The sequence below is a fragment of the Mchenga conophoros genome, linkage group LG1 (genome assembly GCF_057382185.1).
Source record: "Mchenga conophoros isolate Kocher_MC1m ecotype Shallow Benthic linkage group LG1, M_conophoros_male_GT1.1, whole genome shotgun sequence".
Classification (NCBI taxonomy): Eukaryota; Metazoa; Chordata; class Actinopteri; order Cichliformes; family Cichlidae; genus Mchenga; species Mchenga conophoros.
Window position 1 is genome coordinate 3,688,667 of NC_140526.1, and position 26,943 is coordinate 3,715,609.

The 26,943-nt window shown below is 41.9% G+C and overlaps 1 protein-coding gene across 1 annotated transcript; it reads right to left on the reverse strand.

Annotated features, from left to right (window-relative positions):
• Window positions 1-1,370: 1,370 nt before the first annotated feature.
• hsd11b2 (hydroxysteroid (11-beta) dehydrogenase 2) lies at window positions 1,371-26,383 on the reverse strand. The gene is made up of 5 exons (XM_085285876.1): window positions 25,875-26,383; window positions 11,101-11,313; window positions 7,997-8,182; window positions 6,767-6,904; window positions 1,371-4,297 (listed from the first exon to the last, which is right to left on the reverse strand). Exons 1-5 carry the CDS (start codon window positions 26,152-26,154, stop codon window positions 3,894-3,896), a joined length of 1,221 nt encoding a protein of 406 aa, XP_085142002.1. The 5' UTR covers window positions 26,155-26,383; the 3' UTR covers window positions 1,371-3,893.
• Window positions 26,384-26,943: the final 560 nt, after the last annotated feature.

Below are 26,943 nucleotides of genomic sequence, written 5' to 3' on the forward strand. Positions count from 1 at the left end.
TTTTTTTTAATAAATAGGACAGGGGGAATGAATGAGAGAAAGAGGGGGAGAGAAAGAAAGAAAACCAAAGGGGAGAAGAGACGGTGAGAAGGGGGGGGGGGGAAGAGAGAGAGAAAAAAAAAGAACTCCTGGGTCACCTGTATGGAGAAAAAAAACAAACAAACAAAAAAAACAAACAGAGGAGACAGCAAACAACAAAGAGCAACATAATAATAGAGAAAACAAAGCACCATCACAATAAACTAGCTAGTCATAGATATCAATATTTACTAAATAATAAACGATATTGTGCAGCACGCAAGATAGACAGCGCACAGTGTGCTTTGAGGTAGCAGCCAAGAAAGCTTTAGTCCGCGTCTGTGAATACCCATGTGTGCATACCTGTGTGGATCAGCATGCTTGCATTCCAAAGGTTTCTCCATGTAATGATCTGCTAGGGAGTGTGGGGGGGCCACAGCCCCGTCCTCCAGGGTGTGAAGTGGGTATGGAGGAGATCAAAACTCCAGACATCCAGAGGCCCCCAGAACACAAGAGACCATGGAAGACCAACAGAGGGGCAGCCGCGCCACTGTTCCAGTAAGAGCTGAGGAGAGTCCCAGATGAGGGCTCACCCAGCAGCCCCGGAGCAGAAGTCAGGGGGAGTTGCAGTGACGCGCCCGTGAGCTCCGCCAGCCCCCAGCTGTGCCTGAGTGACCGAGCCCTAGGCCGAGAGGCCGGGGGCACCCCACCTCCAAAGGGGCCCGAGCGAGCCCCAGGCCCCAGGCCCCGACAAGCGGCCGCCAAGGAGTGAGCCGGTGTGTACCCGGACGCCCACCCCCAGACACAAAGAACCACCAACACACCGATATGGCAGCCTCGCTTCTGTCAGTCTGCCCCAGGGCAGCTGTGGCTACAACTGTAGCTGCCTCCACCAGTGTGTGAATGTGAGAGTGAATGAATAGTGGCATTGTAAAGCGCTTTGGGTGCCTTGAAACGCGCTATATAAATCCAATCCATTATTATTAATGGTATGGAAGTAGAGGAAGTTAAGTTTGAATTATCTGACAGTTTTGTTTCGCTTAATGTGCCTTATAATCCTTTGACGTCGACACCGTTATGTTTGTTGTCTTCTGCTGGCAAAGATTTATGTAAATTTGACAAGCTGAACGCATTCTGTACTGTACAGGAGACACAGCACGAGATTGATTGAAAATGGTCTACAGCCAATCAGGACGCAGAGCACAATGCGCTGTAAAAAAAACAACAACTCCCAAACCTAACCAAAAAAACAGAGAAAATTGCACCGTCGTGATATAGGGAGGGACCACTGTGTACTGTTCTAGAGGGGATATCTTCATATTTCTACACAAATTCACAAATCGCCGCAAAGGTAGAAGTCTGAAAAGCCAACTTTATTTCTATTACAGAATCAACCAAGTGAACGTTTTACATCATGTTTTTTTTTTTTTAGTTTTCTTAAATTTTTTTTATAAAAAGAAACAAAGTCACAATTTGAATGGTGATAAAAGAAAAGATGCCATAAATAGTTTGATTCGAAATGGGCTGAGAAACAAAACAAACACACAAATAGACAGAACAAAAAACACAAAATGAAAAAACTCGGGGATGTTTTTGGAGGTGAGTCTGATGAGAGACAGGCTGTTTCCAACCACAGAAACACAACACCCTGAACATGTGCACAAAAGTTTGTTTTTTAGCTATGTAGTGTCTGCATGACTCATAGCAACACCCCAGCATATAATACCATATCTGCTCTGTACATGTGTTGTATAAAGTTTTGAGGTTTGAATTGTTGCATTTACAACAGCAGAAAAAAACTGCTACATGATTTATTGATCCATGTTTATACATTTAATCAAAGAGACAATGACGACACAGGGTGAAGAAACAAAGATCCTGAAGATGAAGTCGGCATTTAGTGAGAGAAACCAGCAGGCTGTCCTGCGAGAAAACAGCATGTTTCTTTCTAGTTTCCATGAGAATAACAGAAACGTGTCTGTGGCTCACTGTCAAGAACCAAAATGTAGCTGGATCATCTGGATTTCAGAGGCTAAAAAGATCAAAATTAAGTTTAAGCTCAACTATCTACATTCATCACCAGAGTTAGTTGTGCTTTTATTTCGAAGGCGAAATGCAAACAGGAAGTCTGATAACCATGTTTGGCGTTGATGAGCAAACTTCTCAAGCCAAAATCAGATAATAAAGTCACTGTGTTTTGGTTTTGCATATAAAATGAAACCAAAATACGTCAAACTGAAAGCGTGATTTTGTTTTGAAATTATTTTGCCTCAATTTGCTTCCTGCAGAAAATACCCGGACCCCAGAGATCACAAGTGTAAGTAAAGTCTTTAAATACCTGAAGAAGAATATGTTTCTCTCTGATGCAGGTGGATGGACGCAGCACTGCAGCAGCTCATTTCACTGTTTGTTCCCTTTTTACTCCTTTTTTCTTTTGTTTTTTCACAGAAGGCCAAAGATTTTAGCAAAAATTAGACAAAAGTTTCATTCAGTATTTCTACACGCTGTTATTTAATGCAAAAATCCCAAATGATTCCTGACTGCGCCATGACTAACGATTCATGTATGTAATGAATTTACTGTGACGCAGTTCTTTGTGCCTCACTAAAAAGTGTTTATGACTTAGATGGTAAATGGTAAATGGCCTGTATTTATATAGCGCCTTACTAGTCCCTAAGGACCCCAAAGCGCTTTACATATCCAGTCATCCACCCATTCACACACACATTCGCACACTGGTGATGGCAAGCTACATTATAACCACAGCCACCCTGGGGCGCACTGACAGAGGCGACTTAGAGACGATGGAACATCAGGAACCATAAATGAGGGCCTGCAAATAATGAAATCTGCTTCTAATAAGGGCCTCTGACTTGTTGTCAGTTGACTCTGTTGAGCAAAGACACAGTATTCAGCAGGTGTGTTCTCATTCTACCAGTTTCTGTACTGAATATAAACGTGGAGCTGGCCGGACGAGATTTGAGTTACAGATCTGAGGTTTCCCTTAGATTTTTAACTTTGACTTTGTAACTTGCTGCTTTAAGATGCTCACAGGTGGCTTGACTCAGCTGTGATGTTGCTCTGGCCCGGACACAAATGTCAGATTTGGCTCTTTTTTTTGTGCGTTAATTTTGGCTGAACATCAGGTTCAGGTAGCAGCATCAGTCGAATCAGTGTGGGGCCAGACCTGACATCCGGAGATGGACCAGACCAGTGTTTGATTTGTTAAACTCCAGAGCGATAGTCAGTAAAAGCTCCTTTAGACAGCAAGAAAACTGTTGTTGCTGGGGTTTTTGAGAATTTATAATAATCTGCAGTCTTTGAATCAGGCATATAATTTGATTCAACACGGGACGAGTCGTGCTGAGTCAGTAGATTTTATGTCATCTAGCTTAGTCTCAATCTAAGAATCACACTGACTGTTGATGGGTTGATAGAAAATTAACTTTTTATTATGATTATGAAGCTAAATAATTTAATATGATGTAGGTGATAAAAATTGATATCTTTCTGCAAACGATATTTTTGTATGGCTGTGCTGGTGTTGGTTTAATGAGCTGCTGTAGTGTTTGCTTCCACCTGCAAAGCTGCTTTCTATGTGATAAAGGCACATGACATCAGTGTGATCCTTCCGGTGTTTATTCAGTACAGCTGGCAGAGGTGAAGGTGTCCCGTGATCGGCCTGTGGTTGCATCTGCCGAACCCCACCCCCTGACCTCCCCATGCAGGCCAGACATTACAGAGACAAACAGAAACCATTTTGGTGCATCTCAATGTTCCCTTCAACATTTTAAAAAACATAAAACGACAGCTCTATGAGTGTGTTACAGAAGTGGTCCTCTATCTGCAGGATAATACCCTCTGTGTTGACTGTCTCACATCTGCTGTAGCTTCTCCTCATTGTTGTTGTTATGAAGGCTGAGGTTAAGATCAAAGGCTGACTGCTTCCTCAGAGCGCGCGGGATCACATTCTTCTTCAAAAACCTTTTCTTCAGAAAGTTGTTGCTCATGCTGTAAGGAAAGTAGGTGTGGAGGAAGTACATGAGGCTCAAGCCAGAGCCTGCAAAGTAACGCGGCTGAGGCTGCGGAGCCAGCAGCGCCTGCACGATGGTGTCAACAACAGGCTGGAGGTTGGTGGTGGTGTGTTTGGCAAAGGTCTGGAACAGATCCTTGGTCTCGGTCACGTACTCCTCACCGTAGTCCTCAAGCAACGCCGGGGACAGATTCTGCAGCAGATGCTTGTGCTGTTTCTCCCAGTAGGCGGAGTTACTGGACTGAGCTGCAGACAGAAGAGGGCAGTGTTACCATAGCAACATCAATGACACCAAACCCCAATATTGCTTGCTTTTTAACTTCGACATTTAAAGTGAAAATCCATTTTAGGCCTTCGGTGTGTAGTTTTTTAGGTTTAGAATCAGCATCTCTGCTTCACATGCAGGTTTAATTTCAACAAAAGGGACGGCTGTAGCTGCCTGCACAGAATCAGCAGCTTTTGACACTTCACTGCCTCAGTGTGAGCCTTGACTCAGCTGCGGACTGGCTGTTTAACTGTTGAACATGGTGTCAGCAGGTCTTGGAAAGTTCAAGTTGAAGAGTGGGATAAGAAGCTTAAATGCAAACCTGTTTCTTCAGGATTAAAGAGTAAACAGATGGAAAGTGAGCCAGCTCGGTGTTTACATCCCTGTCATCACCACAGCCGGCGTGATGGGAACTCCTCTCTGTGGTTCTTTTGCTGTCCTACGTTTTCCTGTTTGAAGCTGCTGTTTGCTTTTATTGTTTTTGTGAGGACCCAGGAGGACTAGAATAGTTTTGGTCACACTGCAGTGGTAAACATTACAACCTGTTTTTATTACAGCTGAGTGCAAGTGGACTTTTAAAAGCTTTTTTCACTGTTTAAAGATTTTCTTTTACCTTCAGACCAATAAGAAACACATTTCACTCTAATGTGTGATAATAAAGTGTACAAAAGTAATTTAGAGTTTAGGGTTAAAGCTGATCCCATCACTGCCTGGCAAACACTGGTAAGCTATTAACGAGGGGTTTTCCTGGAGGAGACTAACTTTCTTTTACTGCAGTCTTCACTGGTTTGTAAAGGCCTTTGAGACAGATAATCACACTGTTTTTCAAATCATATAAATAATGAAAAAAATAATCAGCGTTTGTGTGGTTTAGATCAATATTAACAGTCCTACTAGCAGCATTTAAGTATTTAATTTTTATTTTCCAAAATGCACTTTCTATGCTGATGATTATGCACAAGTTGCAACTTGCTTTTTGTTACTGCCAAACAATTTATTTAAGATTTGTCAATTTCTTATAGAAGCATAGGAAGAAAATTAGATATTTCATGCTTTTTAAATGTTTATGAAAAAATGATAAATAGCTTTGACATAACATTGAATTAGATCCCTTTACAAAGTCATTAAGACTGCTAAAGATTAGAAAGCGTAATTTAATTGCATGGAGCAGTGCGTCTATTGGTTGATGCTCAGGTGTTTATTTTCTCCCAGTTTCTGCAATTTTGCATCTCAGGTTACAACAGACTCTGAGTCAGAAGAGAATAATGCACTGATAGTATAATATACTCTATTGCACAGTCAGAACTTTTAATACTTCAGGGACTTTTTATTGTCAGTACTTTAATGCGTTACTGCTAATTTTCCTAAAGTAAATTATGCAAGTACTTACTCCATCACTGGCCCGTGATTGTGAGTTAGATATTGTCTCTACATTTCAACATAATCAGGTTGTTGAGTTGTTATGTTGATCTGTCTCCTGAGCACAGCAACTGCAGGACAAAGTGAATTACTGAGGCATGCTCCCTCCCTCCCTCTAATCATATCCATCCATCCCCGAAGAGTTTCGAAATCCCAAGTCAGCGCTGAGTGTGTGCGTGTGTGAAAACAGATGGTCCATCACACATGTGTTTCTCATCACGAGCGTACTTTCCTCAGCAGGAGGGCTGTCATTGTGTTTGACATGAGGCCAAACCACAGTGTACAACTCCTGCAGGATGAGGAGTGCAGTTTATTCCCGATGGATCCGAATTAATAAAAATCTTAAGCTTATTTCTACATCTCACCTCAGCGCTTAGCGAGCCCTTCGTCACAACTTGTCATCTTCTCTGGAAGGTTTGGCAGCCAAACAAATGTTTTCATATTCCACTCATCACTTTTACTTTTTGAACCAGAATGTGGAACAGTTTTTAAAATTTTTTTACTTTAGTTTTTTACAGATTTCTTGGTCTGTCAATATTACAGAAAATTATTTGATAAGAATATGAAGTGATGTGAATAGTACGAGTTGGTTTTGAAAACAATGAATAAATCTAATTCTCTGGTTGGTACCATTAAACGAAGCTATTAAAAATACTACAGTTTAACTTAAAAAAGTGTCAAATAAAGTTTCTTTTAGTTTCCCGTGTCTAATTTTATAATGCAGTAACAACAGATTTATTTCGTTTGATTAAAGCTTCTAACTGGAAAATGAAAATATTGGATGACCGTTGATTGAGCCTTGTGGAACTCCTACATCTTATCACATTTCATATAAAAATAACAATTTGTTTCCGTTGACTATTGTGCCTTAGTAGGTCCGAATACCAGCATGACATAAATCATTCATGCAGGTTTTTAATTGACTGAATGCAGCCAATGACCCAACTACTCTGTTTGACCTCAAATCTCTGCTCATTCCTCTGTAAACTGTGGTGAGTTGAGGTGTCCAGGGTACTGTTTGGTACTGGTACCTGTCCTGTATGAGGATGGCAGGATGGTGGACACTTGGACTCCCCAGGGCTCCAGCTCATGTCTCAGAGTCTCAGTGATGAGGTTCAGAGCTGCTTTAGATGCTCCATATGCTGCCAGGCAGGGAAATGGCTGGTCACCTAGAAGCACGGGTAAAGCGTCAGCATGACCTCTTTCATGTAGTAAGATTAAGGCTAAATACTCTACAAAAGAATTGGTCATTTTCTTCTTTGTTTGTTCTGCTGCTGTGCAGCTGCCTTCACCCACAGAACCAGACCAAATGAGCCCTAAAGTGCTTTCTTTCCTTCCTGTTTTTTAAACCTTCACTTGAACTAACTTACGCAGGTTAATTTGTCAGAGTATTCATCCACTGGTGCGCAACGCCTGCACTTACTCAGGTACTAATTCAGAAAACCCTCCAGCCTTTCTCACAACAGTGCTCATAAGACATAATAAACAAACCATCAAAGTAACTTGTGATTCAAGTTACAGATCTACCAGATGAAAAAATGAAAAAAGTGGGTCTTGCTTCTGAGTTGTGGTCAAAGAACCACATCAGTTCACTTTGCTGGATCCAACTGGACTAAAAATTTGACATAAAAAACTAAACTAAGAAAATGTAACTAGTGGAATTTTTATTAAACTGAATCAACAAAATGCAAAAAGCTGATCAGGGAAGAAATTCTTAAATAAATTTGTACATTATGGTCAAAATTAACTATAACATTTCTTCCGTAGGCACAGTAGCCAAATTAGCTTTGTTATAACAGCATATATTAGTCTCATTAAGTCCACTCTTGGATATCCTGGTTATTCATTTCTGTGTTAGATGTAACAATGTGAGTCTAAGAAAGAGGACGATATATATCTTCTGCAGATGTGTTTAGTGTTTTTAGGGCCCAGAGCATGAACTGTTCCCTTTCCACCTCACCACATACAGAGAAAATGTTAAACTCTGTCTTACAGTCTAACCAACAGCAGATGTCAGTGGAAGCTGCTGAGCTCATTAACTGCACCTGGGGATGAACCTTTCTGATTGATTTGGTTGCACTGTGGTGTTTTGGCATGATGACAGAGTCGAGTTGGACAAACGGCCGGCAGCAGCGCTGTTTGTTTGCTTTGGCTGTTTGAAGGCAACAGTTTAAGTGTGGCTCACTCACTTTGGAGCACTCACGTAAGATTTATCACAGCATCTTTGTATGTGTGTGTGTGTGAACGTCTCAGACACACACCGGCGGGACTGGAGATGGTCACAATGCGTCCCTTGGTCTGTCGCAGCAGCGGCAAGAAGGCCTTGGTGATGCTCAGCGTGCCGAAGAAATTGACCTCCATGCACCCACGGTAGTTGGACATCAGCGACAGCTCGACTTCTCCGAAGTTCACACACACGCCGGCGTTATTCACCAAAGCCCACAGACCTGCAAAGACAAACCAACGCACGGCAGAGGTTAGGAAATGTGGTGTGTTGACACAGACACATGAAAGCACTAATGGTAAAACAGATGGCCAGAGGACAACAAAAAGGCGAATTTAATAGTTACTGACATGACAGGATACATTTAATTAATTACAGCGTTTCGGATTTGATTGTGAAAAATCTTTTTTAGTAGATGCTGACCTTTGGTATTCAAATGAATAAAGAGTTTGACTTTAGTATTATTTCTTGCTACTTAAGTGAAACTTAAGGTAATTGCACTCCAAGTATTTGATGCTATTTTGTATTTTACACACATATTTGCGCACAAATACTGTGAAATAATGTGAACCATTCTAATTGTTTTAGTTTTAATTATCGAGCTGACTGACAGAACTTTAAAATTTAAATCATCTTCTGTACCTTACTTTTGAAGAATTTGGGTATATTTGAATAAATAAGTCATTACTTTTCTAATGATGGACCATGTTTCCTCTGTGGTGAGAGTCTGAGTACTTTTGATTGATCTCTTGGATTCACAGCGAACATGTGGAGGCCTGGTGTGTTTTCTCAGAACTTTTATGTAACATTTGTTCCGCAGACCCTCAGACTGCCAACACATTCAGCTGTAGTACACCAACAACTCTCTCTCTCGCTCTGCTGGTGTAAATAAGCCTCACTCGTCCTCATCTGAAGCGGCTGTCCCAGAATCACAGTGTTTGTTTCGGGGGCCGCTGTGGGAACTTTGTTTAGGTCTGAGCTGATGAATGATAAGCAGGCAAACAACAGGCCAAACTTTGACTCTGGGTCAGCGGTAAAAAGGTCAAACATAAAGTTTCCAAACCAGAAGGCAGCAGTTCATGTTCTGTGAACTGGAACTGGAGGTGACCTTCGGATAAAACTAAAATTGTAAAACCGAAGCTGCTTGAAATAAGCTGCAGTAAAGAATTTTATTGTGAAAGGCAACCTTAATGTGTCTTTGTGGTTATTAATGAACACTTATTACCACTCTAAGAGTCCTTATGTAAGGCAGACATCCCCACAGAGCCCTCTCTTGGAGTGATCTTTGGGTTCCCTCCCTGGTCAAGGACTATCTTGCTCAATCACTAGTTTTGTCTGATAGCCAGATCTATGAAGAGGCACTCCAGCTTTCTTTTCTTTGGCTTCTGGGAACACTTGAGGCTTTAAATAGAGTGTTTTAGCCTCACCATAATCTCTGCTTATCAATGTTTTATTGCATAATCAGGTGTGTAGCCTTCTAAACTTTGTCCAATGAGCTTCAGGACATCTTAATGGCAATTCAAGCAAACAGAATGCAGAAGATGGGCGTTTGGTGCCAGAACAAAGAATTCGTTTCTAAATGAGACATTTAATAGATTTGCAGGATTTTCTAAAAGTATGTTTTTATTTTCTCATAGCTGGGAAATTTTATGGAAAAACTACAACTCGATTGATCTTCAATTAAAATAAAGCAAGAGGGGATTCTTTCTGAATCTTTTTCTGAATCCGCTCTTAGAAATCTCCAAGCAAACCACACAACAGTTTCATGATTTATGTCTCGCAGGGAGGCGAATCCTTACAGTGTGACTGTGGCCAAATCCATGTCCCAACAACACGAATAAAAAAGTGCACACTCATGCAAGGACATAAACCACACGCGCAGTTCCAGCGTGTGTTTAAGTGACCTTTCCTTCCAGATATTTTATTACATCCACACACGCACACACACTGTGTGTATCCTTAAATGACTGGGACATGAAGCCAGCGGTCTAAGATGTCTAATTACAAAGCCAGTGGGTGCTGCAGGGCTGAGCCAATCACAGACTGAATCAACACTCTGATATCTGTGTGTGAAATATGAGACACCTGCACGACACCTCTCGAACAGTCCTCCACTCGCAAAGCAGTCCGAGCCATTTGCAGTGGTTTTGCTGCCTGAGCGCCTCCTCTGCCACTGTGATTTCCTAGAAGGCTGTTGGACAAACTCCACCACACATTCCTGTGCATCGCTGCACGCTCTGAACCAGCACGCTGTGCAGAATCAGCCGACCATTTAAAGGAGCAGTCCAGCATTTACCGGTGCTCATAAATCTCTCTCCCTTCGAACCTTGATCTTGTGAAGTTCACCAGAAGCTCAGCAGGTGATTAAACTTTATCACACCGGCGTGTCAAGTCACAAGTTAACTGACAGGCCACCTCGCTGCGGTAAACCCCACATACACCTGTTCCCTGCAGATTGCTGTTGTTTTTCTGAACTCCTTCCTGTTCCAGTTTTGTTTAACCCTTAACTGCCCGGTGACTTCATTCATAATCACTCAGCTCCCTGCAGTCAAGATGTCACTAATTTAGTGTTGCTAATGTTGATGGAGCCGCTTTGAAGTTTAGTTCTTTGTATTTTTTTAATACCCAAGACTTTTGATGATAACAGGTCAACAGGTGAAGATGTACTTGAAGCTGCTGACGATTTCGTCAGAACATTTCAAACGAAATCCAGAAAGATACTCAGAGATTATTTTTTACGCTCTATCGACATCTGGACTGCAGAGATTTGTTCTTTTTATGGGGTTCAAAAGTTTTATTTCAGCTTTTAAGTTCAATAAATAATCTGTCCTTTGTCAAACATACTTTGAACCATATAAAATATATTAAAAGTAAAACTTGGCATCATTCCTGTTTTCTTTGGATCTACTTCTAAAACAGAGTACAGTTTGGAGAAGACTACACGAGCCATTTCAGATGTCAAACTCGTGCTGAGATTTAAATGTTACATCTCAAACCGCAGTCATAAGAACACGCGATCATCCTAACTTGTGACCCTGAAACACTTGATAAATGTGGCGGTAGCTCCATTAAATCCATTAAGCCTAATCCTAGCTGGTTTGTCTGGTATGAACAGACTCAGAAAAAGCAGTTCGTCTTTACCTTTGAGCCCCAGTTTGGCTTTGGTGTCCAGCAAGGCCTGTTGCACTTGTTGTGGCTGGGTGATGTCCACCTGGAGGAGGGTGAGGCGGTGTGAGCAGGTCCTCTGCAGCTCCTTGGCTCCGTCTCCATTCAGATCCAACACTGTGGCGAACACTTCAAAGCCCAGGGAGTCCAGATGTTTAGCCGTTGCATTCCCAAAGCCAGAGTCGCAGCCTGCAGGGACAGAGCGAGCATTTTTTTCAAGTTCATGTCTCTTTACTAGAGAGATACTCCCATACAGCTTATGACAAAATTTGATCCGAAGTGATTGATGGCCCTAATCATAACCTTTTGACCTCCCCCCTCCGGAAGCGCGCCATCTGTCGCTAAGCGTGTCGAATTGTGAAGGACTGTTTACGTCTCAGCGCTATTGTGAATGCCGACGAGACATTTCCGGCGTTTCTTACTTCAAGTTAAAAGCTTTGAAATGGTGATTCAGCTTGATGCTTTTATTGTGAGGGAACTATCGGAGATGCACATAGGTGTGTTTACAGAACTTCTACAGAAGACAGCTGTTTTCAACTGTGATGAACACTGTCACTCCATTATCCCACTGTGCAAGACTAGTTTCTTGCACGTTAAATGCTGTAAACATGCACGTTTCAGTCAGCACAGGAGAACTACATTTAAAGCACGATGTCAGCATCATCGGGAACATTATGAATCTCACAATCTTCAGAGACTAAAGATTGCTCAGTATCCCTGGTACCAAGTACCAAATATGTACCGAGTTCTGTCACTCTGATGGTTGATTGAGCAGAAGGGCTGGAAGATGCCATTTTCATGGAGAATTTCAAGCCCAACAGATGGGAATTACCGTTCTTTTCCAAAGTTACAGCTGCTAGAGACGCAGTGGCCAACTCTACGGTTTTTGAAAATAGCTGCCACACCTACCCGCACCCTTTAAGATCAACCCACTTCCAGACCACGCCCTCTTCTGTTATTTAAAAAGAAGACCGCTGTCTCATTCCTTCAAACCTTTATTTATTTTTTTTTTTTTTTAGCTCAAAAACAGAGAGAAGTATGGCCTCTACAGCCCTGCGCCACCCTGCGGAGGAGGAGGAAAGTTCTGCGGACGAGGGCACAATATTACCTGACACGTCCGGTTACTATCGACCCTTGGAAAAGCAGCAGCAAGCGGACGAGCTTGACGGTTGGGCATCTTCTTTGTTCATCGATATCGTGAAAACTGCTGTGTATCATCTTGTCAACCTCGTAATCAACAAGTACCTCACTGACACATGCAACGGTTGTATGTCCGATCAACCCCACCAGAAACAGCACGAGTGTTCGCGAGTGTTGGAGGATGACTTTTACGCTGAAAATTATTACAGCATCAGAAAAAGACTCCTCACCCCTCGTTTCATTCCATCCATTCATCGGCTGCTGATTGCTCGCCACATCAAAATGGACGACGTCAAAGTCTGCATGGTGGCGGAAACTCTCTTGCACGAACTGAAATCGGAAAGGAAAGTCTTTGACGCCATCGCCGAGGCATACCACAATCTGGTAGGGTTGGACATGGTGAAAATCAGACAGCTACGGTTGGTCGCAGAGTTTTACAAAGGGGGCTGCTAATTTTTTCTCTGACAGACTGATTTTTTCATTCTTAGAACGTGTAACCAGCATTTTACCAAACAATGTATTCTACATATAGTGCATTTAAAAAAAAAAAAATGTACCCACGTAATCGGTGATGAATTGTGAAGTTACAATTCTTTTCTGAAAAAGCATTTTTATTTTTGTATATAAATAAATGTTGATGTTGTGCTATGGGATTGTATGTTTCAATTTTACTTATAATGTGCCAAATCACTACAACAGGCGGCTCAAGGCGATGCCATCCAGAGTAAGGATCTTGTTAGCCACAGTGTTTCTAAGATTTTTACGCCCCGTTACAATAACCTTAGTTCTATCTGAACTTAGAAGCAGAAAATTAAAGCTCATTATGCGTCTAAGACATCCCGGCAGTTTAACCAATAAAAGCGGGTATCATATGCATAGCAGTGAAAATGTATGCTATGCTATGCCTTCTAAAGCGCGTATAATGTAAACAAAACTGGTCTTTGCACAGAAGCCTGTGGAGCTTCATAATTAACCTCAGTGTGTGAAGAGGACTCTCCATTTAATAATAGCTGTAATAAAATGTTCTGGCCGACGGTGTTAAACGCTGCACTTGGGTCTAGCAGGGAAGATTTCAACTTTTCAATATGAATGAAGGCTGCAAACTGATTAGATTAATGTCTGATGATCTTTTCTGTGCTTCTTCAAGTTTGTAACACCAAACATATTAAAGGATGATATAAGGTTCACAGGAAGAGTTTAATTAGACACACATTTACTATTTTCTTTATACTCTTTCTTTCTTGACATGTTTAATATGCTTACTATCAGAGGAGAAAATGAACCTTGTGTAGTTTAAAAACTTTTTATTTAATCAAACTGTAATGTTGTTGAACTCTGACGGACGTGTCTTTTAATCTTGTCAACAAATCCTTAATCACCTAAATGTGCCATTTATCATCTAGTAAAATGTTCCCTCTGCTTCTGTTGCACATCTCCCCGGACACTCTCTGCTTCACCCGTCCTGTGCAGGTGGTCCAACCCCTGCCTGCCTCCTTAAACTGGGGTGTTTAAATCTCTTTACCTCTGTTGTGAACTTCACACAAAGTTTGTGGTAACAAAATCAAACTGACGAGGATCTCGTTTGAAAAAGAAAAAGAAAAAAAAGAAAAACAAAAAAAACCCCCCACACACACACAGTCACGAGACAAAATAAAAACAGACTGCTCAAAGCAAAGGCAGAGCCCTCGCAGCTGGTAGTACAAAACACAGCGACAACATGCGTATTAGATACCCTCAGTGCCAAAAGCATAAATATGAAAAAAATGGGATCACCAAGAATATCCTAAAAATGGCGATGAGGTGGGTGTTACAGTGGAAAAACAAAAAGCAGCCAAATTTTCATCTGAAAATGTTGAATTTTAGTAAAAACAATGCTCTGTAGTGTGATACTGTCGTTACAGACAAAGCAGATGTTTAAAGCCTTCGGACGCTCATTTGAAATGCACTCATTCTCCTTATCAGCTGGAAACATTAAAGCCGTAAAATGACTTTTTTCGAACGGATAAAAACTATTGAACAGCAGCAATGTTGAGCCTGTACCAGAATTTGAATGTACATGTGTTGAAGGTGCGGGTCTTGTTGAATTATTAAACATACTTTCTTTAATTTTTCGAGCCACAAAAACAACAACTTTTAATTTCTTCTGCTTGAGTCTCGGCCTCGGGTAGCTCTACTTATCATTGCTCAGTCAGTTGTCTGTTTGCGCTACTTTTTCAAGGAGCAGTGGATTATTGGTAAGGGTGACTTTATATGTTTAGCTACTTAAGTGGAAGTACTGTGGATAGTTTTACCTTACATACATAGATCTACCAGTACAGCTTCTGAGGTAACTGTTTACAAAATGTTATAATCTATCCACAAGTTCTTTGCAATTTTACATTGATAAACATTATCCTTAACACATTTGGCCCACATAAAGTGCTATGGCCATCACACTGTCATTTAGAATTGTTTAAATAACTCGTGTCTTAAGTCCTTCCATCAAACAGAAAATAAAAAAAAAAAGTCGCATGGTTCACTTTATATTTCTAACATTTTGTGATATAAAGTCGTTCATAACAAACTGAAAGGCTGGGAGTTTAAAATGCAAACCGATGGAAGCAGAAGTAGAAGACTGTAATGTCACAGAGCACACGGTGTCTATTATTGTGTAGACTTTTATAAATAAGAGCTTAATAAAGATGCTTAATTTCTTTAGAAATAAACAGGTGGCGTGATCTTTATCAAAAGTGGAGGTGACCCAGGAGTTCTTTTTTTTTTTTTTTCTCTCTCTTCCCCCCCCTTCTCACCGTCTCTTCTCCCCTTTGGTTTTCTTTCTTTCTCTCCCCCTCTTTCTCTCATTCATTCCCCCTGTCCTATTTGTTAAAAAAAAAAAAAAAAAAAAAAATGACAAAGGATGAACTGAAGCTCTGCCATCACGTAATGTCGCATACTGCTGTTTCTGATGTCATTTAGAGAAAAAAAAAAAAAAAAAATACGACTTTGAGGCGGATATTTGTTTTACTTTATGGGCAACAGTTATTCTTGCTCGTCTCCTGTTGACAAAACTCGCCTCATGGTTGACTCTGAGGAAAAAAACTCTTTCCCCACAGAGGGGAATAAACTTATTCGAATATGAGCTTTTTTCCACTAAGGCTTATTTTATAGGGAGATGTACGAAATTATTTACCGGGTTACAAGCAATGATAATATCGGCTGTTGACTCCTCAGCGTCATCATTTTCTGTCTATTGAGAAAACCCATTGTAAAAGTAATGAAGAAAAAAACTCTACCAAGGAGCAGGCTGTGCAAAAGCTACCTCATATAGATGTTTTAATAATAATAATAATATTTTTTGGGGGGTGCGTTATAGGTTATAAGCATTGAGAAAAAACTGATATCTGCTGTCTCACTCCTCCTTGACCCGCTGTGTGTGTGTGTGTGTGTGTGTGTGTGTGTGTGTGTGTGTGTGTGAAACAAGATCGCCTGTCGCGGCAATTATGGTTTGTTTTTCAGTCTCTCAAAAGGAAAAGTAGTATTCACTAAGGGATATTTATTCATTTTTTACACATAGGCAGCCTGTAGGTTACAAGCGGATAGAAAGTTCTTCTTTTCATCACAAGCTATGGTGTATCTTAAAGGTTTTTTACAGCGTCTGTATTATAGGAAAATAAAATACTATTGAAATCTCTACAGGAAGTCACTCTTTATTCCCATTACAAACGCCGGTGCAGCTTAAGAAAGTAAAATTACACCCGCTATTGTAAAAAACAGAGAAAATTGTCATAATATCGAAACAGAATTCAAACTATGAGTTTGCGGAAAACTAACTGCCGCTCTGTCTCTCTATACATCACAGAATCATCTGCTGCATCACCGCTGTGCTTCAGGAACCATACCCCTCCCCTCATGCTTAGGGAACATGACGCATCAGGTCTGAAAATGACTAGACACTTCCGGAGTATTTCCGGTAGGGTCATAAGGTCCGGATCGAGGCCTTCCATAGTAAATATGCTGTATTTGAATATGTCATATTCAAAGCCTTCTTCTTTGGGAGAGCAGATCTCATCGGACACAGGAACGCTGCTGGGCTGCAGAAGGAAATCCATCTTGCGTCTGTGCCTTAGAAATTGTGACGGACTCCACCTCTCTGCTTTTTTATTCTCCTCCCCCGCTGCACTCCCTCCCTCTAAAAACTTTTTTTTCCCCAACAACAGATGGCGCGCTTCCGGAGGTTTCCCCCCTCCCTTCTCAGGATGCAATTCGACACGCTTAGCGACAGATGGCGCGCTTCCGGAGGGGGGAGGTCAAAAGGTTATGATTAGGGCCATCAATCACTTCGGATCAAATTTTGTCATAAGCTGTATGGGAGTATCTCTCTTTTACTGTTAACGTCAAGCTGCAGAGCCAACGAAAAAGAAAACGAGATGCACTTGTCTTTGCCTCTGAAGAAAAAAAGAAAGCAAACACTGGTTTTGGTTTATGTGACTTTGACTCCAAAAAGTTGCTTTATATAAATCATATATACCTATGTTATAAATACATGATACTTTCAGCAAAATATCACACAGTGTTCTAGCACAATATCTAATCTGGGACTCTAGTCACGCAGCTCATGGCCCCCGAACCAGAACCTTCATCTGTTAACTGTTCTTGTTGGAAACACAAAACATTACAAAACAGGCAAAATGACCACTCAGACGCTTACAGAGAAACACGTGTGAGACACCGCTGCCAGGTTAGGGATAAGTTTTCATGTCTTGTGTCTGACAGTCTGTTCCTGACTCCAGGCTCCACCTGTACTACCTGCAGCATTATGACGGCTTCCTGGTTCTGCTCAGATCCTGTTTCAGGTCCTGAAAAGTACCTAAACCTGCACAAAAGAGCTTTTGTTGGCTCAGCCACAGGCAAGAGTCTGGGTGTGAACCTGGTTTCTGGTGTCACAGCATTGCACCCTGCACTTCCTCCATCCAGTCCTTCAGGTGTAGCTCACAAATGCAGAGTTTTCATTTCGAACAGAATCTGACAAAAGATTGACTCAAACACAAAGTTCTTTGTTAATGCGTGAACCTAATCATTACACAATAATCTTACTGTTATCTGGGCTAAGATTAGGCATTAACACATGCATGGTGTGAAAGGAGTTTTCAGCCTTGGCAGAGGCATGCGGTCTCAGACGCTCTTGGAACTGTTTCACTGCATTTTTAAACTAAGTAATTAGTCAATAATAATTAACAGATTCCTGAATTCCTTCATTCCCTGATCAGTGGAGCGAGCTGTTATTTTTCCTCAAACTTTATGAGGAACCAACCGCAGAGCCGTTGTGTTCACACACCCACATATGTTCCTCCAGCAGGACTGCAGTGTCCCTCAGAAACAGCCACCGTGGGGATCTGTCACGTACCCCGCAGCTCGCCCAGTTTCCCAGAAGTCCTGGTCCTACAACCTGATCCACAGCGGTACTCGCTGTTCTGTTTGTTCTTTTGTGCAGCGGGTGTCTGAAAGAGCTCTGCTGGCGAGAGTGTCGAGGCGTTGGCAAGTTGTTTCTATCCGTGTCCTTGGAGGATTTCCAGAGTCACGTCCTGAGAAAAAAGCCGCTGAGTGAGAGTGAAATAAATACCTCAGCTCTGCTCCACGCTGCAGAAACACCTGATTCATAGCTGCAAACGCTTTCTGCTGAGTTCCACTTGCTGTTCAACTGCCAGGATATTTTGAGCTGTGCTTTGTTATTGTGAGCAGCTTGATATCTGATAACAGAGGGGAATGTGGGGAGGGGGAGCCGGTTTCATGCTGTGATGTCTTTTAGCTCTCAGACTCAAACAAAATTGACATAAGGCCAGGAGACCAGCTCTTGAGTCTTGAGTCAAAGGGCCACCACACACAGCCGAGGGTCTCAAAAGGAACTATACTGTGTGCAGATTTAAAGTACTTCATCTTTGTTGTTTTTTGGTGAAATTCTGAATTCATCCAATTTGTTTTCCCCCCTAAAGAGCATTTTCATCTCAAAGAGCAGAGAAGAAAAGCACGCCTGTTAATGCGCTGGTCTATCCTCGGTATACCGAGTGTGTGACTGCAGACGCGGAAGCCTGACTAATGAAAAATTCACCACGTCATCACAGTGCTGAAAAAGCTGAGCCCAGCTTAACACTTTCTGTGTTAGCCACATCAAAGAACAAACAAGTTTGTCTGACCCTGATCCCCTTCCCCTTACATAACACAATTAATTTGATATGTCCGCTCAAATCGTCGTATGATCCTATTCATCTTCAGGTTCCCCGGGAGCTGCAGATTCTTGGTTGATGGCTAAAGGACAGCGACAGGAGAAACCACATTTACAGAAACAATAAGTCCTGTTGTTTGTTGCACCATGCTGTGGTGGAAAACGTATTTGAGATGGTTTGTTTGGTTTGCTTTGTCATGATTCGTACGTCAAGGTAGTGACACCGTTTGAGATATGATCAGGGCAAAAACGAATACGTAGGAATAAAAAAATGTTTGTGTTTGTGGTCAGAGGTTTTGAGGTGAATATGTGACTGCGGTATTGCAGAAAAGAGGCTCCAGGTCTAAAGGGGAGCAGCGCTGCAATTTATGGCTGAGGCTCTGAGAGGCTCCTGAGGTTAAGAAAACAATGTGTGCAGAGACAGAGAAGAACAAATATGAATAAGGTCGAAAAGACACTTTGTAGAGACCTAAATAACTGCATTCATCAGCTCCATCCGCACATGCAGAAACTGCCACCGACAGGAGAGCTAACTCACATAAAACCACTAAAATTTTAATTTGTTGATATTAAACTTGCACAGTGTGTGGCAAATGTTCTTCCCAAGAAAAAGACAAAAATACCACGAATCACTCATGAAGTCTGAGGTCTAAGTGATCATCAGTGAAGACCCCAACACCAGCTCGCAATCCTAAACTTAACCCTGTGGTTTGGAGAGAAGTAATAATATGTCTTTGTAAAAAGAAACAAACCCCCCCAAAAACCCTCCAACTGTTTTCCCCTTTTAATCAAGGGGAAAAGGGAAAGAAAAACGTTTTTCTTTGATTACCAAGGCAATTTTTCCTGTACTGGGGAATATCCTTTGGTTAATATAACACCCTGCAGACAGAAAACGTTATAGGATACAAAGACTGCCATCAATCAAACGAGGTTAAAAAATGACCCCAAAAAGTTACAGATGTGGGATGAAAAAGTCAGGATTGTGATGTTACAACACTGTTAGTGAAAAAGGGTGACAGCCAATGTTTGTGCTGAACTACGAAATGTGAGCCATCGCTTAGTGTTTAGAGCTTCATGAAAAAGTTTAAAGAGGTGTGAAAGAAATGTGTCTGAGGATTTCTATTTCTCCCTTTTGCTGGACTTGGAAGGTCATGGGGGTCTATAAATCAGCTGTGAGATACACCTGGAAGTGATCAGAACTGTCGTAATATCACATTCACACCTAATATCTGTGTTCAGAGAACTTCATCGTTAACACAGGGAATAACCCAGGAATGTAACCACGAGAGTTCAAGAAACTCACAGGAGCTTCTAGGACGAGCAAACGAGAAATATGATTGGTGTCTCCGCAGAGGTTGTAGAGATGTTTAAGGGTATTTTATGAAGTTCTATGGACCATTTGGGAGAATGCAGTGGTTTCCAATCTTCTTTTAGACTTTTTGGACTAAAAGGTCTAAAGCATACTTCTGTTATGATTCACAGAGAGGTTTTAAGGATCCAAGATGAAATTCTAGGGTTGCATGTTTACAAATGAAAATATTCCATGTCATCTTATCAAGATTCAGCTTGAGAAATTGAATTTGTCTGGAAACTGCACTACAGTTTAAATCTATGATTTAGCTTTCTGGGTTTGAAGACATTTTGGTTTCTGCTGACCAAGCTGACAATGAGACTCCACGTTTCACTTACTGTTCCTGTTGATGTGGAATCAGTGAACACGGTTTTTTCACTCCTTGCCTTCTGTGGTGTTTTTATGAACAAAATGCTTTTGGTGCAAACATTGAGCAATGTTTTCTAATATCCTGCTATTATTTGCCTGACTGCGTGAAAGAAAAGTTTTCTGTGCGTGAACTCGACGTGAGGACATGATGAAGGTTGCCATTGCTTCATCAATGCAATTGTCCAACTTTAAGCAGAGGTCAAGACTGCAAAGCTTGCAGAATCAAACCTTTGAATAACAAAGCCTCGGTTTCTAGACTGTTAATAAGCAGAGGCGTATTACACAAGACTTCACCCCGGATGCAGCTGCAAACAGTTTTTAAAACTTTTAAAACTCTTGACTACGACATGAGGTGAACTCTGAGTCTGCGTTTATGAAAAGGTGAACTCTGATGAACTTTCTGTTGAACCGAGTGACTGAGATGAGGGAGGAGAAACGAGGGGTGGAAGCATAAGAAAGTGCACGAGTCAAATGGGAAAGGAAAGTGAAAAATATTCCAAAAAAGGGAAACAGCACTATGAAACAAGGAAGTAAAATGTAGAAATGGAAAACAATGAAGGAAAATGGAGCACAATTGAGTAAATACAGAGAACAAGAGAGAAAAACATGAATAAAATGATGAAAGAAGACGGGCATACAAAAGAGCAAAGATCAACATTCAACATTATGCACTCCACACTGTATATAAATGCCACTTGTTTTGCACATATTCAACTCTGTATATTTTATATATTTTATTATTATTATTATTATTATTTTATTTTATTTTTTTACTATTTAATTTGTAAAAATGTGTATACACACACACACACACACACACACACACACACACACGTAGGAAAATATTTAGTATACACATCCAGAAATGCATACACTATTATATATTGTACATATATTTATTAGTTTCAGGTTGGCCATTCTTGTATTTTGCTCGTTTGTGTTGTTGTGTTTGCACATCTCTGTTGCTTGTGGGGCTCGCACACAAGAATTTCACTCGCATGTGCTGTGCCAGTGTGCCTGCACATGTGATGTGACAATAAAAAGTGATTTGATTTGATTTGATTTGAGATCGAATAAGTAGAAGGAAGAAAATCTGATTACTCACAGTTAAGGGATTATAGATGTAATGTAGGTTTTGCTACAGAAATATTTTGATTGTTAGTTACTGAACGCAGCTGTTTCAACGTGGAGAAAGTGGTTTGATGAAATGTGTAGTTTAGACATTCATGCTTCTGATACAAATGTGTCTAACAGAACCAAGTTTGTTTTTAGCTGTGTTTGTCTGTCAACAGGATCAAATTTCATCAGACTTGGAGAGACGAAGCCCGAGCAATGAAAGAAACCATTACATTTTGGTGGGCTTCTGGCAAGATGGTGCTTTGGACTTAGTAGAGGACTGGGATTTGTCTAGGCCAGGGGTGGGCAACTCCAGGCCACGAGGGCCGCTGTCCCTGCAGATTTTAGATGTGTCCTTGAACCAACACAGCTGATTTAAATGGCTAAATTAGCTCCTCAACATGTCCTGAAGTTCTCTAGAGGCCTGGTAACGAATGAATCATGTGATTCAGGTGTGTTGACCCAAGGTGAGATCTAAAACCTGCCGGGTACCGGCCCTCGACGCCTGGAATTGCCCACCCCTGGTCTAGGCCATCTCCTGCAGGAGACTACTGCAGGCGTTTTAGAAAACCTTAGATTCTCATCAACTTACCATCTTAAGGTGTCCGTCATCAGCAGTTCTGACCATGACTCCCTTCCCTCCCTCTGAAAGAGTCTAAAGGCTCTGAGAGGTTTCCTTAACACGTTGGCAGGACATCAACCTGCAGCGCTGCCCAGTCACCGAGCCCTGTGACTTCAGCCCTCATCCTTTGAAGAATGTGGCTCTGTTTAGAACAAATCAACTTGCTTTCTAAGAGGTTTACTGCAGCCTTTTGTTCCACCCTCTGCTCTTATTTCCAAAATGACCAAACGTTGACCCTAACAGTTTTCGGCAGAGCCAATTAAGAACGATCTGTTGGTTGAGATCTGGGATCTGGACCAGCTTTAAATCTCCTCGTAGATATTTCCCCTTCTACTGGGTTGAAGCCAATGTTCAAAGGGCCACGTAAGTGAGAGAGCTTTCAGGCTGTAATCAGATCTCAAATAAAGCTCCGCACCGTATCTGCGTGAAGTACTTGATAGTAGGATAACGTGGTTGGTGTGCAAAGATGTGAGGCTGTATCTTGTAAAGGCCATGTGTGCTGTGGTGATCTTCATGCATGCTCGTGTGTGTCTTAGGGATTTATGTCTTGCCATGTCAACAGACCATCTCCTGAAGCCCTACAGCTCCGGTGTCAGACCGCTTAGTCTGCAGGATATGTTTGTTCTGGTTTGGGATTACTTTGAATCTGTGCCATGGCGGATGTGTACAATCAGACTAGTACAGACGTGAGAATCTGACTTTTTAGCTGTTAGAGGAACACGTAATATTTTATTCATTGATCTATTAAATCCACAGACCAACTAATTGGTTTAAGAGTTTTGGCTGTTTCATTGCTATTAGAGGTAGTCTTTTGGTGAGTAGTCAGAGTATTGTTTTAGTTCATCTCATTGCTCCTGCTATTGCTGTTTAATACCCCATCATCCTTTCACCCTAAAGGTGTCGTCTCATTTGAGTTTGTTCATGCAGACTTCTGCTCCTCCAGTATCCTACCATCATTTGTGCCTGTAGGGTAAGTAATACTGGAGACAAACGTTGTGCCAGTTCATCCAGACATTTCACTCTTAACGAGAGAAGTGGACTGACTGACACCGAGACCAGTTTATGGCTAACATCTGTTTTTCTAACATCTGTCTGCTGCTTGATGGATGCTGTGTGATGTGTTATACTCACTGGTGCCGGTGCAGTTTAATGCGTGAACGTGAACGGCTTTATTTGTTTAACCTAGATTTTTTTCCTCCCGTTCAAAGGAGCACTCCTTCCTGTGTGGGAGGTGAGTGGCAGAGATCTGGACCACACCTTTGTTCAAAGTGTAAAGGTGTTTGCAAACAAACTGACATCCCCACAAAGCAAGAAAATATAACAGGAAATACGGGCCAATCCTGTGCAGCTGAATGACATTTCACTTTGTTTGGGATGATAATAATTAACATAACTTTTATTTGTTTGAAAAATACACAGAAAACCTCCCAAGACGCATTTTACCTGTGTGTATTTATGTAATTGCTCCAGTATTTGGGTTTTTGATCGTGCGCAGCTTACAGGAAACATCCATCCATCCATTCGCTTCCGCTTGTCCTTTTCAGGGTCGCGGGGGGCGCTGGAGCCTATCCCAGCTGTCATAGGGCGAGAGGCGGGGTACACCCTGGACAGGTCGCCAGTCTGTCGCAGGGCCAACACACAGGGACAGACAACCATTCGCACTGACATTCACACCTAGTGGCAATTATCCAATTAACCTATCCCCACAAGCTGCATGTCTTTGGACGGTGGGAGGAAGCCGGAGTACCCGGAGGGAACCCACACAAACACATGCAAAGTCCACACAGAAAGACCCCGGCCTGATGGTGGAATTGAACTCAGGACCTTCTTGCTGTGCGGCAACAGTGCTAACCACCGTGCTGCCTTACAGGAAATATGTGCGTTGGTAATAGCCTGTTTTTTATATGTCAAAAAATCTCAGAAACTGTGTGTCATGGGAAATTATCATTATAGTAGCTGTTTGTAAAAAGTGACCGTAGCCACTGTGAAGTCTGGTTTTGAAGCTTAAGTGTTTGCAGCCAAAAGTGACTGCCAGAGGCTGGAGTGTCAGGTTATTATGTAAGCCAGGGGATAACTGCATTAAAATTCTCCATAGGCTCCAACACAGTCAGTCAAATATTAAGAAAGCTCAGCAGGCACTTAGAAGAGACATCGCCGGAACCACACCTTTAACTTTATGCCTTGATAGAATCTAATCAAGTGAGCTATAAAAAATAAACACACCCTATAATTATTTAGAAAGAAATTAGATGGATGGCAGTGAATGTCACTGGCTGCTATCGAGACTTACCATTGTCACTGTTATGAAATTGCAAATGTGACCTCTTGTTTTTTCTCCACACGCACTTTTTATCTGCTCGGATGTGATTGGTCGATAGAACTTGGGCTCCAAATTAAGAAACTTCGCGCCTATTTTCTGAGCTTAACTTCTCCAAATGTGAAGCTAGGAGAACTAAACAAGTAATAAATTAAGAAAACAACAGGTAAGGACTAATGAATAACAATGAACACCCTCTCAGTAGATCAAGGCAGATTTCATTATATTTTTTAATGTGATCTGTGTTTGACATTTACAGGGAAGCAACAGGTAATTTAACACAACGGCTGAGCGTCTTTCTGTCTCCACAGTAACGGCTGTTTCCTACCTTTCAGGGTTACCTGAGGAGCAGTTTGGGAAAGTTTCCACTATATGTGTGCTTCTACGGAGATTACAGGAGAGTACAGTTACACAAAAGCAAAGCGTGGTGTGATTAAAGTGACGCATTAATCTGTAGATCTGATTATCTCGTTAACTATGACACAAAGAGGCCTGGGCCAGCTGGATGTCAGGCAACAAAAGTGTGATTAAGGCTGCATGGAGACGGAGGTCAGCCCACACACACACACACACACACACACACACACACACACACACACACACACACACACACACACACACACACACACACACACCCATGAATATAAGTCTTCTATTAGACTCACTCCACAGTGCTCAGATAACAGAGAGCGCAGCAAAAACAGTCATCTGTGATCAGCAAACACACCGCTGACGTTTCCCTTATACGCTGACTTTTATTGTGAAGGGAAATCCCATTTGACCACCACACTCCCCCACCCCCTCCCTGCAGGCGCCCATTGTGCATAAAGTTTATTCCCTGTCACACACACAAACAGAGAGCCAACACACACTGTTTTCCTTTGGGATCAGATCACCTCCTTGATCCGAGCGGTGATTCGAATGGTTTTTAAAGAGGGCTCAGTACACCGGGACCTCACCACGTCTGTGATCATTTACAGTCACACTAAAGATTACAAAACTTCTCCTTTTCACCTCTGAAAGCCTGCTCGCCTCTACCCTTCCCCTCAGAGGCTCTGTTGAAAACAGTATAATATTAAGTTTTAAGGCTGCATTTAATATTTTTCTGCTCTGCTTTTGCATGCTTGCATGAAATTCTAACTGCAAATTACAGGATCAGGGATCTTTATAAGCTTTGGGATTCCTGCCAGCTTGAGGTTTATTTTAGACAGAGAACACCGATGTACTGTAATTTCAGGACAGATTTTTCTCGGGGTAAAATAAGCATATCTTAAATTACATGCTCCTGCTGATAGATACGTTGATAAACTCAAAACAAGTTTGAGCAAAATCTGATGATGCACTTTTCAGAAATTTACAAAGTTTGCTTGTTTTCAAGCAAAGATTGTTGGTTTTCATGCTTTTGGAGCAACCAGTTCCCCATCTTCCCGACACCCAGGATCCTAAATCTGACAGAAACCCTTATCATTGAGGAGAAATTAGGAGGATTTCACCTAAAGTGCACAACTGACAACAACTAAAAAGACTGCATACACACACTGTTGTGAAAATAAGACCCAACCCAGAATAAATACACAAACGTCTGATTTCTAGTGTCGATAAAACACCCGAATGAGTGGGCAGTGCCTCCTCTTACCTGTGATGATTACGGCTTTGCCGTGGGCAGGCAGCATGGCTCGTGGCTGGCTGGTCTTGGTTGCATAGTAGATGCAGAAGGTGATGCCAAATAGCACCGGGAGCAGCATGGCCGGTAGGCAGAACGCCCACAGCCTCTCCACCAGCACGGTGGCCCCCAGCCAGGCCACCACGGTGGAGGTGGTGTTCAGGTGGGACGCCAAGATCTTCTTCATGGCTCCGCCGATGAACACAGTCACAATGGCCAGGTAAATCCAGAAGGGGAGAGTGTAGTCTTCCATCACTGAAGGAGAGTATGAGTGGCTTTTTCACCTGTTCTACCTGTCTGCCTAATTTTTACCTGTCTGTCCTTCTTTCCTGCAGCTGCAAGTTTGAAGTTTAAAGAAACAAGAGCGTGCTGTCCCCTCTGTCAGATAGTAACTCAGTCTGAGTGTGTGTCTATTTGTTGCTCTCCCTCTCTGCTGTACACACTCCCTCTCACACTCTGTGTTCTGACGAGCAGCCGGTACAGAGCTCTTCGGCTGCTTCTCTCACTCACTGTATATATAGAGATCTGCAGGGGAAGGAGGAGGGACTAAAGGCTGTAGCCCTGCATCTAATCTGCAGCCCACACACGCGCGTGCACACACACACACACACACACACACACACACACACACACACACACACACACACACACACACACACACTGAGAGAGCAAGTTTGGCTCAAGAACAATCATGAGTGTGAATTACCTGATCATTTATCAAAGTTTTTATGCAATATTAACATAAAAATAAAAACAAAGCACAAACCTGACACACACACACACGGCGCGGGAAACGTCATGTCTTATATGACTTCTCTGTTTCTACTGATAATGTTTTTATGAGTTTCACAGGTCAGAATGTGACCTTGACTTGTGCAGCAGCTGATCTGAAAGCAGGAAAGCTGCCAGAAGTGGAGATACAAGGTTTTCACTCAGCGGACAGACTGAGTCCTTTGTTCGACTGACAGCTCGCATTAAAATCTCATTCACTGTTTAAAAAAAAGACAAACAAATAAAATCCCAATTCCAGAGCTCTGAGCGC